At 38.9% G+C, this 15,344-nt stretch overlaps 2 protein-coding genes across 2 annotated transcripts; both read right to left on the reverse strand.

Moving 5' to 3' along the window:
* Positions 1-5,612: 5,612 nt before the first annotated feature.
* Positions 5,613-9,655, reverse strand: LOC141431257 (uncharacterized). Its single transcript, XM_074092358.1, has 2 exons — positions 9,534-9,655; positions 5,613-9,002 (listed from the first exon to the last, which is right to left on the reverse strand). The coding sequence occupies exons 1-2, from the start codon at positions 9,553-9,555 to the stop codon at positions 6,394-6,396; spliced, it is 2,631 nt and encodes an 876-aa protein (XP_073948459.1). The 5' UTR covers positions 9,556-9,655; the 3' UTR covers positions 5,613-6,393.
* Positions 9,656-10,801: 1,146 nt separating this feature from the next.
* Positions 10,802-14,721, reverse strand: unc-45 (unc-45 myosin chaperone). The gene has a single exon (XM_074092359.1). The coding sequence runs from the start codon at positions 14,527-14,529 to the stop codon at positions 11,692-11,694; it is 2,838 nt and encodes a 945-aa protein (XP_073948460.1). The 5' UTR covers positions 14,530-14,721; the 3' UTR covers positions 10,802-11,691.
* Positions 14,722-15,344: the final 623 nt, after the last annotated feature.

Consider the following 15,344-nt stretch of genomic DNA (forward strand, 5'->3'; position numbering starts at 1 on the left):
GTTTTTGGGTGAGCTACGCGGGTTTATTTATAATTAGAATAATTTTGTGAATATTTTGCAATGTCTGAAATTAATTATGGCAAATATGCGTTCCGGGGCAATGAATGGGGCTGTGTTTTGAGACAGTTTTGTCTTTCGGAAACCTTTGTCCTCCCTTTTTTCCGAATAAAACGGGGACTATGCAACACTGTGGCATGCTCGATATTTTTATGGTACGGTCTTAGTGTATTAAATATAATTTTAATCTAAACTTTGTTTTCACGCCCGTAATAACAAACTTTGAAAGCCATACTTAAAAACCTCACGCAACAGTGCGCCATCTAGTGAGACAAAAAACGATAGCCCTCATTGAGTTAAGTACTCGTAGATACTCGTGGGCCTAGTCTTTGGATCTAGTCTTTTTGTGGACGCGTACTCGCAAGACTCAATCCGCGTTTTGCCTAGTACGTGTACGTCTCACCTCTACAACATGTATGCCAAAGATCCGTCAAACGTCAAAGAACAATACCACCAACATAACAGACTTAAATAGTGTAGTATGTTAAACGCTTGCGTTTTTTTACCGATATCGATAAAATTGTGAGAGTTGAAATATAGGCTCAGGTCAACAATTTTAAGTAAGGTTAAGATTGAGTCCACATTTTAAGTCGTATGTTATAGTGTTGGACTTAAATGTGGATCCAAAATAAAATTCAAGTTTTCTGTTGATTTCCTTTATTTTATTCAAAGCTCAGCAGGGCTACTACGAAACTCGAAACTCGAAGTTCGTATGGAAGGTACGATACGAACTTCGAGTTTCGAGTTTCGTAGTAGCCCTGCTGTTTTCAAAGTGATCTTCACGTATGTATTTTAATACATGCAATTTTTCTATGGATAATTTATACAGGCTGTGTGTGTCTTGTCTACCCATGATCATGATAGGTACTTGCAACAGCGTCGAAATATCGGAAGCTTGAAAATGCCAATAATTATGGTCATATTGCATGCAAGTTGTCATAAAATTCCGCTTCTTTCTTCTTCTTCTTATGTAAAGTAATATTAGTTGCACTGATAAACAAATAAGCCTACAGTTATCGATAGTTATAGTACACATCCCTAGAAGACAATGATAAGGATATTAAATATCTACTTATTTAGCTTGCTGCTACAAAATATGGCTAAAAGTATTTAAGGCAATACTTAGCGGTTCTCGTCAAAGTAGGACTAGTTCAATTTCCACAAGTTTCACATGTTATAAACCGTCTTTTCGGTGCCAATTTCACAAAATAAGTATGTTTACGGTCATCGTTCATCCGCCATCACCTCTCATATTTCGTTTTCTAGAATTTTTTTACCGTACAACGGCAAAAACTACTAGACACTGGCAAAATTGTCCTCCGATGGACAGAGCCATATTTTTTTAAAGAAACAACAACAACAAGTATGTTTACGTCAGTCACGTGTCACTACTTTAGAAAACAATTAAGACTAACTGTAAAGAAATTAACGAAAAAATGGATTCGCGCTGTCATCGTTCATCCACCATTACCTCTCATATTTCGTTTTCTAGAATTTTTTTACCGTACAACGGCAAAAACTACTAGACACTGGCAAAATTGTCCTCCGATGGACAGAGCCATATTTTTTTAAAGAAACAACAACAACGAAAAAAATCGGTCAAGTGCGAGTGCGAGCGACTCGCGCATGAAGGGTTCCGCATCTCCGTACAATGTTTTAAAAACAAATAGTTCAGTAATATTTTTTTGTAAAAAATTCTAATACTTGCAAAATTTTTTGCTGGCGGTATTTTTTGCCCCTGGTTACCAAAGTAGGTAGTCGTCAAGACAAATCAAATGAGACCAAAATCGATGCGGTCGTGTCGTTTTATTACAGAGTTCATATGGCCAACATCTAACTTGTTGTTTCTTTAAAAAAATATGGCTCTGTCCATCGGAGGACAATTTTGCCAGTGTCTAGTAGTTTTTGCCGTTGTACGGTAAAAAAAATCTTAAATTTCTAAAAAACGAAATATGAGAAGTAATGGTGGATGAACGATCTATGAATACTTTATTTATAACTACTCTCAACTTACTCTCAACTAACTTCATCATCATAATAATATTGCATTGTCATCGGATTGATACATGCATGCAAAATTTCAGCTCAATCGGTTGAAAATATCCACTTCAAATTTAAGTTGAAATCTTAGATGAATGATTGGTCTGGCGCGCTCGCTCGACTAGATACCGCCGGCGTACTTGTCAAATGCGGCAACAAATAGTACGCCGAATTCGGCGTACCCGAGCCCAAATCGAGTCAGTCGCGTTGCAAACTGCGTAAGGTGCATGTACCGAATGTTTTGTTAAATTTTGGTCATAAACCGAAGTAAAATGCCAGTTTGCGCAGTGAAACTGTGTAAAAATAATACTACAAGAAATAAGAAGGACACCGGGATCGCATGCTATCAGTAAATATCGTTTTCTCAAAAATAACCGTAAGTTGACATTATTCTTTACATTTATTTTATTATTTATTTATTTATCAAAATACATTTGCACGGCATTACAGTGATAAACCAATACACCGAGAAACTTACAATGAATACAATAATACCAGAATTACATGAATACAATACATATCAGAAGGGGAAGTGTATAGTTTATGGTCAGCGAAAAATTAAAAAGTTAAAAAGATTGCAGGCGCGCTAGCTCGACAATAATGAATTAGCGCGCCTGCAATCAGTCACTTTTTTTTTAAGTTAAAAAGGCCATGGAAATGTTGGCACAAGTCGTATACAGCCAAGTCTAATGGCCGGTATCAGATATTTTGTTGGAACTCCGGACTTTTTCTATTGGGTCTGAAATAGCTTGTGGTGTTTTCGGTGGAAAATACACCTGCAGTTTATTTCTAATGAAAAAAAGCGGGAAAGCATAAGAAAAATATTGGAATAAAATTTAATTACATAATATATTTTGAGAAAAAGTTGAATCTATTTCAGAATTATTCGCCATTTTTGAGAAAAGCTTTATATTAGTCTCGGCTGGAATAGCAATTGCTGGCTTCGTATTAGTTAAACGGACGAGCTTATACTCATACTCAGCCAGCAATTGCCTACTTCCAGGCCACGACAATAATCTACTAATAATTTCGAAAATACAAAATAAAATAACATGAACTCAGTGCATGAACCCTAAACGCCATTCTGTGTTGCCGCGTACACAAGAATCAAATTCCCCGTGGTTGAGATTTTAATAAATTGAATTTTATTGTTATCATCATTAAATGATGATAAATTATAATAACTTATTTTATTTATGTATCTAACGTAATTATTATATATACTTAACCTAGTTCTATATTATTTAATGTTTATCTTTGTGATATTATATACACTGAAGGTGTATAAATTGTTACCCGACACTATTTAATTAAGGGGTGAATGTGTCTTAAAATTAAAAATGTTTTTGTCTTCCCATTCAAAAAGCCCAATCAGCTGATTAACTTAGGTATTATGGGAAAAGAAATTTTTTTTTTTCTTTTTTCTACCCATTTTCCTGAAATGTCAACTTTTTACCTGACTGCCCGAAGGAGAGTTACGTTTTTCAAGCGTATGTATGTAAGTATGTATGTATGCATGTATGTATGTATATTTTGTAAACATTTTTTTTTATTTTAGTCTTAATTAACCTGTACATTATATTAGGTTTAAGTTTGTGTGTGTGTTATTTTTTGTAATAATTTGTAAATATTGAATGTCCTTAAATATATATATTTTTTAATTAAAAGTGAGGCCTGATCATTGATATACCTACATCATACCTACCATTTTTTTAAAGAAGAAACCTACGCTTAACATATGAATACATTCACTCTTAATTACTTCTTAATTTCTAAGTATTTCCCAAGATACATTTTGTAACCAGTAACTTAATAGACCACAGAATAATTTATTTTCCCAATAATTCGGGTAACAGTGGAGCAGCTGGCAACACAATTCGGCACGCACACTAGCATCCTTTTAAAATTGTCTTACACCGTTCTTACGCACACTACAATATTGAGTTGCCGCATTCACGAACCTTTTGTTTTTAGGTAGCGCGGTATCTAGTCGGGCGAGCGCGCGAGACCAATCATTCATCTAAGATTTCATAATTACATTTTCGGAACTCGAGGAAACAGCAGGGCTACTACAAAACTCGAAACTCGAAGTTCGTGTCGTGCGGACCCTCTCACACTTATATGCTATTTAATACGAGAGCGAGAGGGACGGTAAGATACGAACTTCGAGTTTCGAGTTTCGTAGTAGCCCTGTTGCCTAGAACGTATACAAGAGTACATTTTGAAAACGTCGCTTATTAGTGTCATGCAAAGAGTATAAGTACCTATACAGGTGTCAAATGGCCGCTATCAAAGAGTATATTATAGTCGGAACTCCCATACAAAAAATTTACCACGATTGTAGTATGAATTTATGGCCGCTATTGTGAGTTCGTATGATAGCAAAATATAAACGATTCTGATTCATAATATAATAATGTTACTGCATTGGTATGAACTACTATAACAATGAAACGCATATGTGGTTCTTGAGCGAAGTCGTCACCCAGCAGACGTTAGAAAAAAAAATGCAAGCAGTAAATGCGTCAATCAATATAAATCGTAGGAATATGAACAAGCAAGCAAACTGCAAAATGGTACCATCATGTTATCTCATCACTATCAGAACGTTGACGTGCACTGTGCGGCGCCTACTAAATGTTTGTTTCACAAGTATTGCACAAGACTATTAGTTAGTTAAGTAATACTTACTTATTTAATGACTTTTTGCCAAGTATTTGTATGGCTAGACAAGATTTATACGAGAAACATGTAGTACTTTACCAGTGAATAACCAATAGGACCTATGTTTATGCATGCAACGATGATAACGTTGCCGCTGAAATTGTTTAGGCGCTTGAACAAAAATGTCTTATCGCGTAAAATGTTGGAGTACACACAACTTAAATGAGTTACTTACTATGTTTTTCTTTTTTCGTTTATTATAATTTGAACATGAATGGATCCATAATAAAAAGAAAAACTTTAAAATAAAAATAGTTGAAAGCTAATCACGAGCGTACTCCAATTTGTAGGTACTTTGATTATAGGAGAGAACTCTATTTCGTTCAATATTCATTCGAGCTCGTTACTGTTACGTAACTTTTGGTATGGTACAAAATGTACGATGTTCATATACGTATGTAGCGAAGTAGGTAAGTATAGGGAGTGAGTGACTTCGTGGCGCCCCCTGGCGGATCGCGCCGGGTGCCCCGCCTCGGTAATAATAATACGTCCCCCCCCCTCGAGTGCCAGCCACGGCACGGGCGGCGTCTTGCCGCCATCTCGTGGAACCCAGCCATGATATGCGCCATTTCAAGGCGTGCCATGTGCATTTTTCGCGCGCTAGTTATATGTAACTAGCAGAGGTCAAGCTTCCATACTATATGTACTGAAGTTTGACCTATGACGTAAATAGAAAAAAGTAAGGAAGAAATATACTTTATTTAAATATGCTAATACGCGTAGTCGTTTATTATTGTTAGTAAACCATAATTGCATGCTTTGTATTAAACATATATAGTAATAAAAAGATCTTCAAATACAATGGTCTTTTTATTAAATAAAAAAAATACATTATTTTCAGTTCTATAAGTACATTAACAATTTAGTAAACTTTTACCAAATCAACACTTCAGTACAGTCTGTTCATCTGAGATCAGAAATAAATAAAATGATACCAATGTGTATGTTTGAGTCTGTATCTAAAGCAGGATTTGTGATTTAGTAGAAGACGGGTTGTGTTGAATTACTTAATCTAGTATTACACTTATTATCTTAACTAGAGCTATAATAACGATTCATGATTATATTGTACATACATAGTGGAACGAACATACTTAAATTAAATATTTTACAATAGATCTGATGCTCTGCTGAACCATGGTCAAATTAATTAATAGGCATACAATACAATAATCGTTTATCAACTGCAATTCCATTCCATAAATAAATAGGATCACTTTCAGGAGCTTACTATGCACCCAGAGGGCATACACACACTTATCAAACTACTGGATTCACTGCAGACAGATCTCTGGGCCTCACATGGGCCATAGTCAACGACTCGACTACATATCAGAAAAAGGGAAGCTAATTTACGTAATCTCACAAAATACACCACTTGTATAATAGCTATGCAATAGACATATTATACACTGAATGTACAGCTTACATAGGTAGAGGTACTAAACTATTTCCAAAATAGCATTCACACTTATCTGCAAACTAAATCGTCACATGTCTCGGTCGGGACCCATTTGCGGTGCCGAGGTCGAGAGTGCGTCTATTTACACAATACTGAGTGGTGCGGGCGGGTTATTTGCCCTTGGCGGTGATGGTGACGGCGGAGCCAGGGGGCTGCGGGATGATGGTGATCTCGTCGCTTATCTTGAGCGGCTTGAGCAGCGGGTCGGCCTCGGCGGCGCGCACGGGGGGCGCGGGGGGCGCGGCCGCCGCTTTGCTCTTGTCCATGACGCGCTTGGCCACGACGCTGTGCGCCGAGTACACGTGGTTCTCGAACTGCTTGTACATGCCGAAGGTGGCCGTGCACACCGTGCACTTGTAAGAGAGGTGCGCCGGCTTGAGCGCCATGCCGTGGTCGCGCGCCACGTGGCCGAGCAGCTTCCACTGGTAGACGCGGCCGCACACGGGGCAGCGGCCCGCGTCCTTGCCCTTGTTGGCCGCCTCCTGCATGGAGCTGGTGACCAGCCCGTGCGAGCCCAGCAGGTGCCGCTCCAGCCCCTGGTCCGTAAAGAACCTGAACTGGCACTTCTGACAGTTCAGCGGCGGCCGGTTGTAGATCATCTTGGGGTGGATTTTCACCTTGTGGATCCATTGCATGTGGTTCCTCAGCTGTTCCAAGTCCTTGATGTAGCCGTCGCAGATCTCGCAGATGACGAAAGTCGCCTTCGAATTGGGCATCAGCTGCGAGGAGGAGGGTTGCGGTGCGCGGGGGAGGGGCGTGATGGATATCTTGGGTGTGGAGTTGTTGGCGGGCGGGGCGTTGGGGATCGGGTAGTTGGCGATTGTGGCGATGGCGGGCGGAGAGTTGTGCATGATCATGACTCCGCCGCGAATGAGCGGCGCGCCGGGCAGCGGGCCGGCGCGGGCGGAGCCGGCCAGCGGCGGGCGGCCGCGCGGGCGACCCAGCGCGGGCAGGCCCTGCCCGGGGGCCGCGCCCACGCCGCGCCCCACGCCCGCCTGCACGCGCAGCCCGCCCGGGTACGGCGCCGCGATATTATTGCGCACCCTGGTCAGCTTGGGAATCTTGGCAGGCGGCTCCCACTCCAGCGGCGGGCCGAGGTTGGACTCGGGCTTGAACTTCTTGGCGCAGGCGATGAGATGGCGCGCCAGCTTGGTCTTGCTGTTGTCCTCGAAGTGGCAGTTGGCGCACTGCTGGTAGGCGGGCGCGCGCTCGAGGCGGCCGCGCAGGTTGTGCTCGGCCTCCATGTGGAACAGGATGTCGTGGGGGCTGCGGATCTCGAAGGCACACGTGTTGCACTTGTAGATGTTGTTCTTCATGTGAGGCGCCTCCAGGTGGTGCGACATTACCAGCATAGACTCTGTCTTAAAGCTACAAAATTCGCATCTAATCTGTTTCAGAGCGAAAGGAGCATTTGTTTTCTTACTAAATTCTAAGTTTTGAGTGAGTGATGAGATAGCAGACTCTGTAGCTTTAGTACTTCGTCCAGATTTCTTTTCTTTGTAGAGTTTACGGTTCTGATGCTTTAACAGATCGGTTTGCACATACTCTTGGACCAGATTCAATCCGATGTTGATAAAAAACTGGCCCAGAGTACAATCAAAGTAGCTATCTTTTTTTCCAGAGAGACCTTTGCCGAGTATTCCTGTGGGGTCCTTAGCCCCTTCAATTGCATCATCTTTATCTTTAATGACTACAGTATCATCATCACTAACCTCTGAGTCTGAAGATGACTCACCGTCCCATGAATCATCATCATCCTCAGCACCACGTTTTCGTTTTGGCTTCTTTTCCTTTACCGGTTCATCCTCTACACTCTTAGTCTCCTTCTCACTCTCCTCTTCTTCTACTTCTTCACCTCTCTCTATCCTTTCTTTTCTTTCTTTCTCTTTTCTCTCTTTTTCTGCATTCTCTTTCTCCAATTTTTCTTTCTCCTCTTTGAGCTTTAGCTCTTCCAGGTCTTTACCAAGCTTATCAACAAATTCTCTAAAAGGTTGGATAGATGGCTTTTCATATACATATGGAACAATAAATGAGGGAGCTTCTACCACAAACATGTCATCTGTTAGTGAGGGCAAGATATTTGGTTGAGGTGGCGCAGCAACATTGTTCTGAGTTGTGTTGTTTGGGATAGTAGACTTGCAACTGACAGGGGTGATGGTTGTCCCTCTAGCGGCAATACTTTGGCACAAATTCTGGGCATCAATAGTGGAAGCAGTTGGAGTCTTAGGTTGCACAGGTGTTGCATTTTTCCCTGACAGAATAGAATTTGTATCAATGATAACAACTGTAGGCTCTTTATTTTGCTCTGAATCATTTGATTGGTTTTGTTTTGAAGCTAATTCAACTAGACTTTTAGTATCACTGATCACTATAGGTTTGGACTTGTTCTGGGTTTGGTTTAGAGGATCTTCAATAGACACTTCTTCTATATCTGATTCTTCATCACCATTTTCAATTTTCTTTTCAATCTCTTTTTCTTCCATTGCTTTATTACTATCTTGTGAGTCATCTGAGCTGTCATTGGAGTCAGAACTTGAATCGGATGAGTCATCTTCATTGGTGACCATGCAGTCATCCTCGTCATCACTAGTGATCTCGTGAACTGTGGGACTGGACACTCCATTTTGGCCCTGAGGTTCATTTTCATTCTCAGAATCACTGCTGTCCTCCTTTGGATGGCTTCCTTGTGAAGTGTCATCATCACCTTCTGTGCGTTCATCTGTAACCAGATTTGTGTATAAAACTTTTTCTATACATTATATGAAAGATAAGATGCATTTAATATGTTTTTCCGAAATAAATATGAAAGTATAAAAATAAATTGCATAAAATCATAATCAGCTGTTCAGTTCAATTACAACACATGATTGAAACTCAGTGTAGCATTGGATATCATTGGTATTATGTAGGTCAAAACTGTAACTTGGCTGGCTCGGCAAGTGGTCGCCGACTGACGACTCAAAAAAACGCAAGTACTTGCACTAAAACACGTACGTAGTGGAAACATAACCATTAAACACCAGCGCCCTTAACCTACAAGATCTTGTATATTTAGGAGCATAATCTAAAAGATGTTAGAAAAATAAGTTTTTTTTCACCCAATAGCGTCACCAAATCATGTGGTGTGGCCACCGCCATATGGGGTTCCATGGCATTTCTTCCGAATCATTATTCTTCATGTTTAATAGCAAATATTGAATAATCCAATGAGCACTACTTATAGGAATATGTAAAAACGTATAATAATTACCTGTAGCAGTAGATATCGACATAATTTTACGATTTTAATATCGAAAACCAAAAAAATAGCACAATAGCACAGTAGCGGAAACCAAACCAAATCAAGCTGTCATTTTAAGAGGTTTTTAAACAAGACGCGTTTGCTGCGTTCCGAACGTATCTAACGGTTTCCAAATATTGTCAGAATCAAAGGCGTTTAATATATCATTTTAACAAATAACTTGGATAAAAATTTTTCGTGAAATCATTTCTTATTGTAATTATTTGGCTAACTCTATATTATGTAAAATATAACTCATTAATTATTATTTTTACCAAAACTCGCTAATAAAAGACCCTTCGTTAAAAAAAAATGAGCTTAGGATTGGGAGAAGAGAGGAACATGAGAGGTGGAGGGGGAAAGACGCGGTAGTCGGGTAGCGCATAATAATAAAAAAGCGCTAAGTTCGAAATTATCATTGATTTATTATAAAAATTGTTGAAGATGAAATTTAGTAGTTGGTATATTAGATAATACTTACACTTACAAAACTTTTTGAATATCTCTTAATTAATATTGGATAAATAAAAGTTTTACAAGTAGATACCTACCTATGTAATTTGGTTTCTTCCTTATAGGTACCTAATCCTTCTTATTTTAAGTACAGTAGAATTTATAAACTTGTGAACAAAAGTTTGATCAAAAATATCTGAACACGACTCTATTCGTAGCGTGTTTAGATATTTTCGATCAAATTTTGCTCAAGTTTATCAACTCGACTGTACCTGTCGAGCGAATACCTACACATCTATTGTTCAGAGTTGCATTTTGTATTATTTTTTTAGTTTAGCCGTAGCCTATAAACAGATAGCGAATTGTTAGTAGTACGTCTAGCATCGACCTCACGGGAGCCCCGAAAGTCCGATATATTCGCTAACAAAAAAGTAAAGGGTTTCAGTTGTCAGCGATATTCATTTTCACATACTTACCTACCTACCGTACGGAGCCCTATGTTATTTGGTACCCAAGGGCCCAGCGTTCCCACGACGGCTCGGCGACTGTACCCACCGCCGTACGTAAGAAAAACAACGACACACACAAAACTAGGTATAGTTGTCTACAAATAAACAGAGTGGATCCTGTAACAAGCACTCCCTAACCAGTGTAAACTCAGGAAAAAGTTGACTGAATGAATATGGATGAATGGAACAACAAATTAATCACGTTTTTAGATATATTGAAAAATCCTTATTCATGGGGTGACTAATGAACAAGATAAACAAATAAAAATCAAGACATTAAAAACAATACAAATTTAATAAGTCGTATTTAAACATATTTCAATAAACAATATTCTATAAAAATCTTCATTTTACAAATAATACTAAGGGCTTGGCAATCGCTAAATACAATAGTTTTATACTTATTTTTTACTGATAACCACTGGCAATTAGTGTGCTTTGGCTGTCATTATGATTCTATTAATAAAACACCAAAATCAACATTGATGCTGCAAGTCTGCTCTGCTTCAAATTTCAGAGACAATATCTAGAACTACACTGACAAGCAAAACTAAAGGGTTAATGACGATAACTACAAAAACTGCTGTGATAGCTTCTTTGAGTAAAATGAGTTTAGTAAAGGGTTTTGTTTATTTTTTTGCTTTAGGGTTTTACATTAAGTTAACTTAAATGCGTAATTAAATTAGCTTTAATGTAATTCTTAAATCAAGAAAATATCTTTAATACCTACCTACCTATTGCGATTTTAGTTACCAACTCTTTATTTTTGCTTTTCAATGTAGAAAGAGGCCTATGATCAACAGTGGAAATCTACAGCTGATATGATGATGATGATGATCCAGAAATACAATCACAGCCAAATCTTTGATACTAAGAATAATGTAATGGCTATTAGAAAAATAAAAGAACTGCAAGTTAATAAATAAGTACTAATCATAAAAAGTAACAAAAACATTTTTAGTCAGTGAAATCAATGAATACATTTAATGATCTTCTACATTCATTCTCCTAATTATTATTTATCTTCCACTTACAAATAATGAACTGACAGTTTCGTAACACAAAACTCCTTAAACTTTTAACACAGCAATGTTATTTTGCAGAATGTATTTGCATGTAGGGTAAACATTTTTGTTCAGTAAGTTTTCTAAAAATAAACTTGAGTTTTACACGGGCTGTTCGTCATCACTCAGTTCATTCTCAGCCTCTGCAAATGTGTCCAGTGCTCTTGATTCATCAGGCTTTCTAATCACTCCCAACTTCTCAGCTGCATCTAAGCACTTTTGAGCATACTCTTTTATTCTGTTCTGTTCAGGGCTGTCCAGTTTGGTTAAAGCCATCAGGATCTCCATAACTTCTGTTTCAAATATCCGAGCCGCTATGTCCTGGTCACCATTTATGATGTTAAGTAACATGTAGGTACCTCTGTACTGGATTTCTGAAATGGGGTTAGCCAACAAACATTTCAGCGTTTCCAACCAGGGCTGGACATCCATCAGTTTCCTGCAGCAGATCTTGCTAACAGAAGTGAGAATACATAGAGCTCCCGATGCTGCCATAACAGTATCTGAATCTTCTTCCTGACACAAGATGTACAAATACTTGCACTTGTCGTTGTTACCTTCATAAGACTTTATTACATCTTCCGACTGGAGCAAATTGCAAATGCACTGTGTTGCTGCTCTTATCAGCATTGTATGATCTTCATATAAGTAATGCTCTATTTTGGCCAAACCACCTTCTTTTAGGATTCTGTTTCTGGTGCTCTCATTCATTCCAGCCAAATTGCAAAGAGCCATCAAAGCTTCAAAATTTTCAAGAGCAGAACAGTCAGGATGCAACAATGCCACCAGGGGTCTAATTACTTCCAAATTTCTTTGGCCAGGGAATGCTACTTCTGGGTTAATAGTTATTCCAATCCTTGCCAAAGCCTGAGCAGCTTGTTTTTTCCCATTATTGGTGCCTTCTAAAGCCATTGGTATCAATACTTTGGCTCCTCCCTGTTGGACTACAATGCCTCTGAGTTCCTGAAGACTGCAAATGGCATTAAATACTCTTGCTATCAGTTCCCTTGAGTTATGGCTCTCAGTCTTGGCAAAGGCCACCAAACCAGAGGTCACACCGGCCTTGGCTAGTATAGTTAATCTCTTATTTACGAAATCTGCATCATCCAATTCATGTTGTTCTGGTACATGGTGTTTGGCAAATTTAGCTAGTTCTAACATTTCAGGCATAAGCTCCTGTTTTTCATAAGCATTGCACAAGTTTACTAGAGTTGTGACTACACCATACAGACATGACTGGTCTCCAGTTTTAGCTAATTCAATCAGGCTTTGAAGAGCAGGCTTGTCTTCAACTAATTTTTCTTTGACATCAGCATCAAGAGTCAGATATGACAACCCTTCTGCAGCCCATTTCCTCATATCCTTGTCTTTAGCTGGATTAACTAAGAATCTTCTACAAGCCTCAGCCAACTTCTTTGTTGATCCTTCAGCGAATGGCCGGATAGATGCATCATCCCCTCCAAAACTGCCTATTTTGCAAAGACCAACCAGTGCCCTGACACGGACAGCATCGTCTTTGCTTGCATATAGCTTTTTAAGAATATCAACGCCTTTGTCAATAATTGACCGAGCTTTGTCTTTTTTTGATGCAGCTGCAATCAGACACTCACAGGAAACCCTTTGCTGAAGGGGATCTTCAGTCTGTGCCATAACAAGAATCATCTCCAATATACCTTCTTTTGAAATGACATAGTTTCCCACATCGAGAGGGCCTCTCAGCAGTGAAGTGATGGCTACTGTTACTCTTACTTTCGATTCAAGGTCTGGTGTTAGAAGCTTATCTTTGACAAATTCGTCAACATGATTATTAAAACTTTCTCTTGCCTGGTCATAGTACATATTTTCATAGATCCTTGCCAAGCAAGCTGCTGCTATTGTCCTCGATGAAGGTGTGATGTTCATGGCTGATTCATATTTGTACTCTTCAAGTTCACTGCACACTTCCAGTAATCTCTCTAGGCCTTTGATTTCAACAAACCTTTCAGCCCAATTGATGGCAGAGTAGTGACAGTTTCTCATTACAAGCTCCATGATGGCATCTCTTGCTTCACCACTAATTACTCTGTTGGTGATTGAGTATGTTAAGCAGCTGAGCAAAGTATCTAGTTCACTCTTATATTCTTCACACAGTTTAGTGTCAGGTTTGGCATCTTTCTTTGTGTCCATGCCGCTAAATGTGTTTAGTATAACCTGAAGGCAGTACTGAGCTGCACTGACTCGTTCTTCTATGTTGCTATCAATAATCTCTAATATCCATGGGATACCTACAATTTTAATGATGCTTTTTGTCCTCTCAATGTTGCCCTTGCATAGCTGACTAATGACCCTTATAGCATTTACATATATATCTTGATTTTTTTCCACTTTCAATAGCTTCTGTATTTTCTGGACAACACCCGACTTGAACATGATATCTGCACCAGCGTTTTCCTTGGCTAGAACAACTAAGTTGGTCATAGCTTTCACTCGTTTTTCCTTGTCCTCTGCTATGTCAAAGACCAGTTTGAACATCTGCTCGACTTTGTTGCCGGTCTGCGCGCTGAGGCGCGCGCGCTCCTGCACGACGGCGTGCAGCCGTGCGAGCACCGGTTGGATCGCCTTGTTCGATGGCTCCGCCGTCAATACCGCTTTAGCATCCCTATATGCTTCTTCGAACCTTTCCAAACTTTCTAGCGCCTGAGAGCGTCGGAATAAAGCTTTAGGATCCTCTGGCACAATTCGAAGAGCTTCATCACAGTCTTTTACCACTTTATCGTACTCCTTCGTTTTAAGATAAGCTGCAGCACGGTTCTTTAGGTATGTAGCATGGTCTCGGCTGTCTTTCTCGCATAGATCAACAGCTTTGCCATAAAGCGAGATAGCCTCTTCATAGTTCTCTGCTTTGTAGGCGTCGTTCCCCTTATTCTTGTAAGTTTCAGCTTCTTCGGTGTGAACACCCATTGTTTCGTTTCACTGTTATGCGTATAATGCGTGGTCTGCTCTACGGCACTTCGCTTTTAAACTTTAATTAAGGAAAGTTCTGGCAAAGTCTCGATCCCTGCAAATTCACTACTAATACAGAAATAGAAATGTATTTTTAATCTCCTCCATATATGTAAACTAGGATAAAGTAAGTAAGAAGGTATGTGTTACAGATAAGGCACGTTCTGAATGTGTATGAGTACTAAGTTTTAAATCATAAGCTTCATAAAATAAAATTAAAAAAATTAATAACTACAATGGAAATAATAATAACGTTATATATTTTCTTTTTCTATTTATTAATTGACAAAAATAATATATAACTTCTTTCTAAGCTTGAATTTTTTATTTTGAGAAAGATCTGACGATGACAAAACATCGGAAAAAAAGTTGGTATTTAAGCGACCGTTTATCCATGATTCAGCTGTCACTACTGTCAAAAACCGGCCAAGAGCGTGTCGGACATGCCCAAAGTAGGGTTCCGTAGCCATTACGAAAAAAAAAGTAATATTGCTGGCAGCCAATAAAATAGAAAATTAGTTTTAATGTATTGTCTGTGAAAAAATATGATTTTGATTTTGAACACGTCATTATTGATAGCCAAATTGTTCTCAAAAATAATAGGTACGAAATAAATAATTATAATCCGAGAAGTTGCGCTGTTTCCTTCATCAACAGGGGGGGGCGCTCGATTTTAATGGAAATTTGCACTAAAGTTGAATATTTTGCAAACAAATGACTAAATTGAAAAATCGTTTTAGCAACCCCCTTGGTTTTAAAAGACCTATCCAACG

This window comes from Choristoneura fumiferana, chromosome 9 (assembly GCF_025370935.1).
Source record: "Choristoneura fumiferana chromosome 9, NRCan_CFum_1, whole genome shotgun sequence".
Classification (NCBI taxonomy): domain Eukaryota; kingdom Metazoa; phylum Arthropoda; class Insecta; order Lepidoptera; family Tortricidae; genus Choristoneura; species Choristoneura fumiferana.

What these genes read in the sequence shown, in the direction of transcription:
- LOC141431257 (XM_074092358.1), bottom strand. Translation starts at nt 9,555, where the DNA reads ATGTCGATATCTACTGCTACAG. An exon ending in GTCGATATCTACTGCTACAG is followed by an intron (nt 9,003 to 9,533) that starts GTAATTATTATA and finishes ATCTGGTTACAG; the next exon opens with ATGAACGCACAGAAGGTGAT.
- unc-45 (XM_074092359.1), bottom strand. Translation starts at nt 14,529, where the DNA reads ATGGGTGTTCACACCGAAGAAGCTGAAACTTACAAGAATAAGGGGAAC.